Source organism: Cicer arietinum, chromosome 5, assembly GCF_000331145.2.
Source record: "Cicer arietinum cultivar CDC Frontier isolate Library 1 chromosome 5, Cicar.CDCFrontier_v2.0, whole genome shotgun sequence".
In the NCBI taxonomy this organism is placed as follows: Eukaryota; Viridiplantae; Streptophyta; class Magnoliopsida; order Fabales; family Fabaceae; genus Cicer; species Cicer arietinum.
This window is the reverse complement of record NC_021164.2, coordinates 68,778,955-68,790,786: the sequence shown is the minus strand read 5'-3', so window position 1 is coordinate 68,790,786 and position 11,832 is coordinate 68,778,955. Positions and strand designations below refer to the sequence as shown.

Sequence of the window (11,832 nt, the reverse complement as noted above, 5' to 3'; positions counted from 1 at the left end):
TAAAAGCAAAATATTATAGATTTCTTTTTTTTAAGATTATTATTAATGTAAACTTGACTCTACAGCTTGGAAATATCATAATATAATAACTATATGATTTTTTTAATGGATATAATGTTATAGCATATAATTTAATAACTATGTGATTTGAGAGTTTGACATAGAGAGAACAAAGATGAAAGTGAACTCTCCCATGACTGTCTATGTTTTTAAGATTATATATTAACCGTGTAATTGAACAATAATTAATTAATAATTAAAAAGTAATATAATAAACTTTGAAATAAAAAAGTAAATGAGAACATAAAAATTATGCAAATACGACGCATAAAAAGAAACCGACAGAGGAATAGTTTTTTAAAAAATATTAATAATCTACCCTGCCTCCTATATATGTATATATTTTTTGGTCTTAACCCTACCTCCTATTTAAAAGCAAATTATTGTAGACTTTTTTTTCTTTTTTAAGATTATTAATAATGTAAACTTACTCTACAGCTGGAAAATATCATAATATAATAACTATGATTTTAAGAGCAATGGATATAATGTTCTAGCATATAATTTAATAATTATGTGATTTGAGAGATTAGTTATCATACTGTATGATGATAATTTATAAATCTAAGGAGTAATTTTGAAATAGTAATCTTATTAGTTAAACTCAAACATCGATGTTTCCAACCACTTAATTATCATGAATCTCATTGAAACTCCTTTTGATTTTTTTTTTGTTATCGAAGATGTGTTAACTATACTCGCTCAAAATGTTTACATGAATGAACCTCGTGTGTTGCAAAATGTCATCACGAAGTTGGTTATCAAAGTTCTTTAAAAAAATTATCGAGTCTTATAGTTATTGATCCTTTTTCCAGATGGTTGGTAGAACATCTCCAAGCAATGCATCACGCAACGTGTATGCTCAATAAAAGGCTATTTATGCAAAAGGAAGATCATCAACAAAATGAACACAAGAGATTTGCGGACCATACATACTTTCTTGCACAAACCAGTTTCGTGTATTTAGCTTCCATTTGAGCAACAATGATACGATAAATTATCTTTAGACAAGTGATAAAAAGATGATGGGAGATCAAATTTCCTTGCCAAATCTCTACAGTGGGTACAAAAGTGTTAGTTTACTCTCTTTTTTCGTATCGGCTATAGTTTATATGTTATAAATTTATCTATAAAGTATAAACTAACTTATTTGTCATTCATATTCTTACCAAGTAGAGCCATAATCTGACAATTAATATTTACTTATTTTAAAATAATTATCATTATGCATTCATTTAAACTTATTTAATAAAGTATGAAATAATTTAAATTTTGTTTAAAATTTAAAAACCAATCTATTAAGTAAAAATTTGTAATCTATCGTTAACAATTAAATTAATAAAATTTAATATTTATAATAAACTATTTAAATTAGGGTCATAATAACAAATGTCCTTACAAGACTTGTTCATTAATTAAAAATAGAAATAAAAGTGAAGTTTTGTGTTGAAAATATCAAAATTCGAATTTTCAAGGATTTGAATGTGTCACTTCCAAGATAATATTTACATTTTTAATATTTTAACAAGTGCCCTGTTTTTAATAATAAGATCCTATAGAGATTTCTCTTTGTCCCTTTTTATAAGACTCATCAAATTTCCAATTACGTAAGTTATTTATTTACTACTTTACCCCTAGTTATTTATACTCCTTCTTTTCTATTTATAAGAAAAAATAATGTATTTGATATAAATTTTAGATTAAATATATCATTTTTTTTATTAAAGTGAGTATTTTTTTGTGCAATTTGTAACAAATACTATAATAAAAATATTAATTTATGCTTTTTCTTCAAAGATAAACTAATAAAATCAATTTAAATTATAAATAAATTTAATATTACAATCAACTTTATTAATTCTCATAGTTTTCTCAACAAAGTCTTATATATAAAGACAAAAATAATATATAATTATAATTGCATTCATCGTTACTTGGAGTACTAAAGAAAAACTTATATACTATATAATTGTAAATAAATAAACTATAAATGATTTTACCATAAAAAATGGGCTAAATCACTCCTAAAAATATAGAATGTTTATACTTTAACATTTGATTCAACAAAAAAATTTAAATTAGTCATTAAATGATCATAATATTAGTCATTTTAATTTATAACAATTACAAATTATTTTGACAATAAATTATGATTTTTATAAAATTTTATAATAATCAATTATATCTTTTAAATTTTATAATAATCAATTATATCTTTTAAATTTTATAATAATTCAATAATTAATTTAAAATTTTTATGTGATAAAAAACCAAAGTGATGATCCATTGACCCTACATTTCCAATGATTAAAATTGTGGTTTACTAAAGAAAATGATAAATAATGATTATGAGTAGTGGCGCGTGAAACATACTGAAAAATGAAAGAAAAAGGAGGTTTTTCAACGTGAAAAACAAGGGCTAAGAAAAAAGCTTTTCACCAATCAACTTTTTGCTTAGAATCGCGCCACTATAAACTCAATTTCTTCAGTCCCATTTTCCGTATTACCTAGCAACAAACAAACACCGTCAAATTGACGAAACTTAGACTTCAACAACGAAATTCCAAGTTCCAAAGAGTTGAATACCCTCCTCGGTTTCATTTTCAACATCACTACAAATTCACACGCTTCTCTTCCTCCCACATCACTCGTTTCCCACCGTTCTTTATATTTGGCCTCTCTTTCCCCAAAATGCTCATTGGCTCCTCAAATTCTCTTTTCTTATTATCATCATATCCACAAACACAAAAGGCTCCAACATAAACCCAACACCTAACTTAAACCACCCTCATTGGTTCCTTCTAACTTCTTTAACCACCGTGTCTCTTTCTCTCTCTCCTCTTTCAATCAAACCCAAACCATAAACCCTTTTCTTATCTTCTTTCTACCCATCGTGTCTTAATCAATCTATCTACCTTCTAAAAACACCTCATATCTTTTTCTTTTTGTCTCCCTCTGATTTTTCGCCAAATTTGTCTCCTTTTTATTTATTCTTTTTTTTCTTCTCCTCAAATATTCTGCAGTTACTTCTTCCACAAACCCCTTTTAACTTTTTCTTCTTAGTTTCTGCCGAACGCATTTCGTCAATAAAAAATAATAGATTTTGGGGGTGCCCTTTACTTTATTTACCCCCACAAACTTCTCTTTCTACGTTTTTGAATCTTTTTTTCCCTTCTCTTTTTCTTGTATGGTTGAAAACCCTGAAATTTGGGGTTTGTGTTCAACGATGAGTTTGTTATTGAGTCCTATGTGGGTAGTGTTTTTCTTGGGGGTTGTTGTTGGATGGTGTTGGAAACCCAAATGGGCTAGCTTGGGGACAGAGAAATTGACTACTTCTTTGGCTAAGTCTTTTGATTTTGCCTCACCATCTTCAGGTTCTCCTGGATTTTCGTCTTCTCCTTTCGTTAATTCTTCTATTACAATGCAAACTCCAAACCCTGAATCTTTGGTTATTAGTAATAAAGACACGAATAAAAAAGCTTCATCTTCTTCTTCATCTCCCACCAAATTTGTTAGTTCCACAAGGTATATATTTAGAGTTTATGTTTTTATTATTAATTTATTTTTAATAAATTAGGGATATGATTCTTTGATTTGTTACCCAAAAATTGGTATATGATGGTTATTTACACTTGTTTATTTTTTCTTCCTTAAACTAGTAATGAAATTGAGAATGGAAGATTGAGGGATAAATATAATTTGGATATGTTGTCATCTATTTTGGATAAGATTGAATATGTTGGTTGGTTGAATTATTTCATTGGTCTGTACACTGTCATGCAATTACTTTGGCAATGAAATGAAAGTGTGGATTGAATGTTTACTTGGACATGGTATGTTATTGACTTATATCTGACTTTGTTTAACCGTGCAGTTCACCGAAATCCAGTGAAGATAATTCTAATTATGTTACAGTGGATGATTTCCATCATTTATACAAGCTTGTGGAGGAGAAAGATGGAGGTCTCCCTTGGATACAGGTGATGGATCGTTCTACTCCAACTATGAGTTACCAGGCATGGCGTAGAGAACCAAAGGTATGATATATTTTTGTATTGTTTCTGCTAGTTCTTAGATTTAATTCCTTAAATGAATTTCTATTGAGTATTTGCAAAATACAATAGAAGTTTGCTGTCAATATTATCTGTAAAATCTCTTGGCTGATTCAAGTTACTGATTTTTGTCTTGTTGATTTGATAGGATGGCCCTCCTCAATATCGAAGCAGTACTATTTTTGAGGATGCAACCCCTGAGACAGTGAGGGATTTATTCTGGGATGATCAATTCCGACCTAATTGGGATGATATGCTTATAAAGTCGACGACCTTAGAAGAGTGTCCTACTACCGGAACCATGAAAATGCTATGGATTCGAAAGGTGCTACTTGATTTATTTATTTATTTGAAGTGTAATCTTTAATGTCTTGGTATCTGTTTTCATGTGCTAATCATGGCTGCTATCTATCTGTGTTACAGTTCCCCTTCTTCTGCAAAGACAGAGAATATATTATTGGTCGAAGAATATGGGAATGTGGGAGGTCCTACTATTGTATCACAAAGGTACTTGAAGAAAGTTCACATTTTTTCCTGGAATATTTGAAAACATCAATTGAGGATGGTTAAATTTTGCACTGCATTATTTGTGTTGTTCTTATATTTTTTTCTACTTTCTTTTAGGGGTTAGATTGTCCTGAGATCCCAAGAAAAGAAAAACCTAGACGTGTTGATGTGTACTACTCTAGCTGGTGCATTCGAGCAGGTTTGTGTCGATAACTTATTGAATTAAGGTGTAATTTGTGTAATAGGTCACCTATTTGGAGTTGTCTAAGCCTATGTTTGGTTCCACGTCTGGAGCTATCAAAATTGGTTTTGGAGGTGTAAATTAATTTTGACATGTTGATTGCTCTTAAGGAGAATTGATTTTGCCTCCAGAATTAATTTTGACTTGAAGCTATGATTTGTACCATATTTTAAGTTTAAATGTAATTTTTACAATTGAATTTTATTGTTGAACTCACTTTTACATAAATGTATCAAAACATAAACCACTTTACATTCAACTCATTTTTAAGTAAAATAAATTTTACAAAATCAATTCTTCCAAAATCAACTTTTATCACTGCAAAACCAAACATGCACTAACTCACAATTTGAACTAGTCATTCATTCACCACTAGACTTGTTTGCTGATCAAAGATAATATGCTGTTTTTTGTTGACAGTTGAATCAAAGAGAAATAATGGTCAACTAACTGCATGTGAAATTCTACTCTTCCATCATGAAGAAATGGGAATTCCATGGGAAATTGCAAAGCTCGGAGTACGAAAAGGCATGTGGGGAACAGTACAAAAGATTGAGCCTGGTCTGCGTGCTTATCAAGAAGCAAGGGCTTCTGGAGCTCCACTCTCCCGTTCAGCTTTCATGGCCGGTATCAACACAAAAGTAAGTCCTGAGTACTTACAATCCATCGGATCCTCCAATGACTTGTCGCAAACCGAAAGTGCAATCACTTCTGATAAACCACAGGGCGTTAACGTACCAAAGATGCTAGTCATTGGCGGTGCTATCGCTCTTGCTTGTAGTCTTGATAGAGGATTGGTGACCAAGTATGTTCTATTTGGTGTTGCTAGAAGATTTGCTAATATGGGTAAATGATAGTAAGAACAAGAGGTGAAACCAATCTCTTGAAGCCATTTATTTTGGATGATCCACGTTATTATCCATTATAGTTTCCTTGTTATTATTACTACTTGAAAATTTGGAGGTTCTTTTTTGGGTAAAAAGGATGTATAATTAAAAAGAAAACAAATCAAAGGGAATGAGATAGTCTCGGCTTGTTGGTTTGGGAGTGAGGGTAGTTGATGCTTTTTTTGAACTTTTTTTGTTCCCTTAGATCATGAGTTGGTGAAAAAAGACCAAATAATTTCTAATAAACTGTCTGGCTGTATAAACTCCATAGCAATAAAGTAAATCTATTTTTATCAGCTAAATTGTATTTATAATTATCCATCTGCTAATGTTGGCAATAAATTTTACTATTCTACTGATTTTATCGTGCAACAACGTAGTACGTTCAAACTGAGGAACCTGCTGTTGATTGTTTGACTGTGGAAACACTTTGGTTTTGTCATTTATTTTAACAGATATGTAAGACGCATTGTTTTAGGATACTTAGTGTTCACGTATTCAACGTGACATATTGATGATACGTGTTTAAAATGAGTTAGTTCTTTCTTGAGTAAAACATAATTGTTGTACAATATGGCTTGGAATATAGACTCGTTCTAAAAATGGAATATAGACTCGATGAAGCTACTTTTACAGTGACGGCTTATAAGAATTCATTATTTTGCAGTTATTTTTAATTTGAGAAATGAACCTATGCAGTAACAATATCATGAGTTTTTACGAGATATTGTAAAATTATTTTACACTAATATTGCATCTCTGTTAAACTTTGAATAAACCCACAAAATTGATCTATATCAAACTTTAGAGCAATTTTTAAGGATAATTGGAATCTGTCCCAGCATTTTTGAATTCAATCTAAAGAGGATTCATTTGATTATTTTGAGTACAGGTAAACTACTTTTCTCAGCCACACATTCTTTGTAAGATCTACAAAAGGGACACCTTGCAGGCTCATCAATTATGTGGTATAGAACAACTCCATGTTTTCTCCAAGTGCGTGATAAGAATGGGGACATATATATCTATATATTTTCTTCTTTTTGATTGCTTCCTATATAATATAAAAAAATTAGGATGAAATTCCAGTGACTTCGTCCAAAGTAAAGAAGACTACAATAATTTTTTTTGGTTCATTCTGTCAAAATGAAAGATCATAGTTTTTCTAAATATTTTCTTTAATTGTCTCATAATCAACACTTTTAGGAGACAATCAAGAGAAGATGTTTGAATAAGAACTTTGATCCTTCGTTTGATCCATTTCTAAAAATAAAAAATATGAAAAAAAAAATAATATTTAAAAAATTAATTTAGTTTAAATATATTAATTTCTTTTATATATTTTATTTTGAAGGAAGTATTAGATAACAAGCAAGACAATAGTCAGACAAATATGAAATATGACTTCAGTTTTGTCTTCTAATGGACTAATTTAATATTATTTTTACTTTTTGCTTCTCTATTTTTTGTTGTTAATTAAAATTTTGAAAATATTTAAAGTTTAACTTTATTCGGGAGCTCAAGTTTATCATACAAGAGTAAATTGTGAAACATACAAAAAAAAAAAAAAAAAAAAAAAAAAACAAATAAAAGCAGCCGAGGATATATATGAAATAAATTGAGGGAATACATGTATTGGTTCTTAAAATCACAAGTATACGTCAAATTAATTTTTAAATTTTGTGAAATAGCAAATATAATTATTCAAATTGTTAAACATCAATCAAAATAGTTACTATTTAAATTTTATCGTTGGATATTTTGGTATGACATTGTAATTGAATATATATTTTATTCATGTTGATCTCATATTAAAATCATCTACTTAGAGATAAATTGATTGATGAAATTTTATTATTTTAGATATAAATTTATAAGTAATTATGTATTGATTAATTATAGATAAATTATTAATGAAAGATCTAAATTTCATCAAAAAGTTATTTGAAGTTGTTATGAAATTAATATAAGATTAATATAGATAAGTCAAATATTCAATTAATATGGCATATCATACTCTCGATATGAAAGTTTAAATATTAATTATTTTTATTACTATTTACAGTTTCCAGAATATATTTATTAATTAACAAAATTTAAAAATTAATTTGACAGACACTTATATTTTCAATTTGAATAACTAATTTGTTTATTTTTTCGAAATAAATTAGAAAAAAAGAATCTTGCTGTGAGAAAATATAAGAGATAGTCTATCATACTCATCATTCTGCTCAAGTTAGCAACATACAAATCGATTAACCGGGCTCTAGCGATTTTAATTCATCACAAAGGTTTCAAAACAATGCAAACCATCTAACTGTGGAGCGAATTTTGGCTTTTGAAGGATCTTCGCTTGATCTTTCACTTGTGGTCTCATATTTTTATTGGCTTTTTTTATTTCCTACATATTGAAACATCTTGAAATTCAGATATGTAAAGCACTGCATAAACAATTTATTTTCTAGACATACCATTTTATAATGTTGTTCATAGGAAACATTCATACCTTAACATGGTTTCTGTCTAAGAAATAAAATCCAACAGCAGTAGCAAGAGCAGGTACAGCTGGATAAATACTTCTCGTAGCCATTGCTCCCCTTAAAATTTTAATTAACATTTAGCAATTTAACGACGTTGTATATATTAATGGCAAGGGTGGATATAGAATATTCCTTAGCAACGAAGAGAAGCAATCACGAAAAAAAATGGTTTATAAAGTGGGGAATGGGATTACATTGTCTTGAACTATGTGAAAGGGAAACTTAAAATGCAACGAATATGCCAAAGAAAGCCTTCTTTTATTCTATATGTGTTACTGCTGTACCAAGCCACTGATTTTTCCAAGCTTTAAGAAATCACAATAATAAAAATGAATTAAAAAAATATTAGGTAAATGATAGTGAAGGAAAAGGTAAATTTAAGCCAGTTTATTATTTGACATTAGCAGTAATTACATTTTATTGGTAAACATAATTTGAAGTCACTAAAAATAAGAGCTTAATATTTGTAGACTATTGATGATACTATACATCAAAAAAATAAATAGAATGGAATTGTTGCACATAGCGAATTTAGATTGGAGTTGATTTGAATCCATGACTCAGTACGGTATGATGCATTCAAAGCAGTGTAGGCCATCCAACTCTGGAGCAAACCTTGGTCGCAAACGGGTCGGGTTTAGCTTGTCTCCAGCGGGTATTATTGTTTTCGGATCTTTGGCGGTGGTGGCGACGGATGAGGAAGTGGCTTCCGTATTGGGCTTTAGATTGACATTATTTGCTGGGCCCATACCGAAGGAAAAGCACCATTTCTGGGCCTGCGAGATCTCAAAGTGGCTGAAGATAGACATAAACATTTTTATTGCTAGGAAGAGGTAATTAATTAATTGTATTTGTGGTGAGATAGGTGGATGATGTGAGTGGGTATTTATATTTGTTGAATTGGATGAAGATGGGAAAGTGGAGGAGTCGTGGAAGGAAGATTAATTTGGAATTTTCATGAAGTTTCTAAGCGGTGTTCTTGTTTTGACTCTCGAAGTTTCTTCTTCTTCCATTGACGCGTCCTTGGACTACTTACGCGCGTTATACCTTTTCTCATTCAATTCAATACTCAACAACTTTCTTTTTTACTCTAATACCATTTTTCAATATAAACAATGCTCCCTCAATTTAAACCATTTTTCGATTTAATATTTATTTATTTTATAAACATAATTTTAATTAATACTTCTACATTTTTATTATTTTTCTATACAAAATAAATATAATTACATTATCAAATTGTTTTAATAAAAGTCAAATTTGTTATATACACTTATATTTAAGAACAAAAGTAGTAAAAGGAAATGGCTATGTGTTTTACAAGATTATTTTTTAAACACAAACTCAAATAATAAACACAGAGAATAAATGGTATTTCAAGTTTGAATCTGTGTACGGTACAGCAAATTTTTTGCAGGTATAGTAAAATATATTTATAAGATTTTTTTATGGATTTCTTTTATCATATAGTATAAAAATTCAGCTTGATTAATTGGATTTTAATCATTTTTCTCATTTATGTCTTTGATAGATTCTCAATTCTCTACCTCTTTCATCGATTATCCTTCTCTCTTACCATCTGTCTTTAATTAATTTTCTCTTAATCTTTATTCTTTATTTTTTATTTTTTATTGAAGATGATCTGTTTAATTATTTCACTTGATTAACAAATTTTTACAATATTCAAATATTATATATGGCACCATCAGCGACTTTATCCATTACTTTATTTTATGCCATCAAAGTAATAGATAGTAAAATATATCACATCATCATTTAAATTATATAAAAAGTATCATATTAATCATCTAAAAATTACAATGAGACTATATTTTTGCCATGAGACTATTTTTAATAATAATCTCGTGTCAATCATTTCACTATAATAGAATAGTTTCTTTCATTGTTTTCCTCATTGCTTTAGTCTCGTTAATTATTTTCAGGTATATTATAAATCCTAAAACTTTATATTTTCATATATCTTTAGTTTTCTAGTGATGTTATATGTCCCAGAAATATTTGTTCACGAATCCGAATCCGAATCCGGTCTCTAATTTATTTATTTTTCTCATATGTTATTGTAAAAAAATAAAAATAAAATCACTGATTGAACCGTTTTATCACTGCTTACTCTTATGCTATTGTATGTGAATTATCAAATTTAAAAAAAAAATAGTCAAAGCTATGTCATATGAGTTTATTTAACCCTCTTAGGCTATGTGACATGATTTCAAGTTATCTTCCTCTGATTTTTCTTTATAAAATTTGTTTTTTTTTAACAAATTATATAATCCGATGTTATGAAATTTGATCTTGGTCCTCTCTGAACCACTCGCATGATGCCATAATATCACACATACAGTTATTTCAATTAAGGATAGAAATAGGTCAGACCGACTCACAGGGGTCTATAGCTTAACCTACGTCAAGTCTAGGTTATACCCATACTTTTTTTTAAACAGATAAAACCAATACTTTTAAAAAGAAAAACTATTTAGTTAAAAATGTCAGATTACATGTCACATAATAAGTCTTTTAGATATATTAGGTCGACCCATTTAAATAAATATAAATAATATTCTTTTATTACGTTAATTATTATATTAAATTTTGTTTTTTTTATATATTAAACTTTTAGTATTTTACGCATATTAACTTCATTTAGTTTCCTACATATTTAAATGTATTATTATAAAATATAATTTAAGTATAATGTATATAAAGTTATATTTTTCAAAATACGATCTTAAATATCAAAATAAAACTTAATTTGATTGATATATTAACTCGCTAATCTATTTAAAGATATATTTGATTATTTTTTCAAAAATATTAAAATGAAATAGACTTTTAAGTATGATAACACGTCATATCAGACTTTTATCATAGTCAAACTCAATCTAAAAAGTAAGTTTATGACAGGCCACATGTCAAACACATGTCTTGAATTTTTTTATAGGATTGGGCTCAAGGATCCCAACTCAGCCTATTCTCCCCACTAATTTCAACTCCAATATAAAGATTACATAACTGTGATTAAAATTTGCTACAAAAATAATGCAAACGGTGAAGTGGCGTTTGTTAAGACAAAATCTCAAATAAACATTTTGATGATAATAAAACAATAGATTAATTAAAGATTATTAATCATGATTCTAAATGTTTTAATATTTAACATGTGCATTTGAGTGTGTTAAAACAAGATAGGAATCAAACATCACAAATCAAATCAAAGAAAGCAATTCCAGAAAACGCAGATTGATCTTGAAGCAGTTCTGGAAAACGCAGATTGATCTTGAAGTAGTTCTGGAAAACGCAGATTGATCTTGAAGCAGTTCTGGAAAACAAAGATCAATCCTGGAAACAATATTCATCCTATACTCTCATATAATCAACAAAAGATCAATCCAAGTCATATCTGTTCCAGAATTTGAAGAATCAAATGTATGCTTCAATAAAGGCATATCACAAAGATCATTCTTCCTATAAAGCAAATGCAAGTACAAGACTACAAGTAGCAAAGTACACTACTGATTTGAACTATT

General features: G+C 28.7%; 2 protein-coding genes across 2 annotated transcripts; one reads left to right on the top strand and one right to left on the bottom strand.

Annotated features, from left to right (window-relative positions):
• Window positions 1-2,964: 2,964 nt before the first annotated feature.
• Window positions 2,965-6,043, top strand: LOC101512743 (uncharacterized). The gene is made up of 6 exons (XM_004502698.4): window positions 2,965-3,585; window positions 3,935-4,097; window positions 4,261-4,437; window positions 4,536-4,619; window positions 4,737-4,818; window positions 5,281-6,043. Exons 1-6 carry the CDS (start codon window positions 3,248-3,250, stop codon window positions 5,712-5,714), a joined length of 1,278 nt encoding a protein of 425 aa, XP_004502755.1. The 5' UTR covers window positions 2,965-3,247; the 3' UTR covers window positions 5,715-6,043.
• Window positions 6,044-8,513: 2,470 nt separating this feature from the next.
• LOC105852218 (uncharacterized) lies at window positions 8,514-9,145 on the bottom strand. The gene has a single exon (NM_001364746.1). It carries the CDS (start codon window positions 9,100-9,102, stop codon window positions 8,848-8,850), a length of 255 nt encoding a protein of 84 aa, NP_001351675.1. The 5' UTR covers window positions 9,103-9,145; the 3' UTR covers window positions 8,514-8,847.
• Window positions 9,146-11,832: the final 2,687 nt, after the last annotated feature.

What these genes read in the sequence shown, in the direction of transcription:
- LOC101512743 (XM_004502698.4), top strand. Translation starts at nt 3,248, where the DNA reads ATGGTTGAAAACCCTGAAATTTGGGGTTTGTGTTCAACGATGAGTTTG. An exon ending in AAATTTGTTAGTTCCACAAG is followed by an intron (nt 3,586 to 3,934) that starts GTATATATTTAG and finishes TTAACCGTGCAG; the next exon opens with TTCACCGAAATCCAGTGAAG. An exon ending in AAATGCTATGGATTCGAAAG is followed by an intron (nt 4,438 to 4,535) that starts GTGCTACTTGAT and finishes TCTGTGTTACAG; the next exon opens with TTCCCCTTCTTCTGCAAAGA.
- LOC105852218 (NM_001364746.1), bottom strand. Translation starts at nt 9,102, where the DNA reads ATGTTTATGTCTATCTTCAGCCACTTTGAGATCTCGCAGGCCCAGAAA.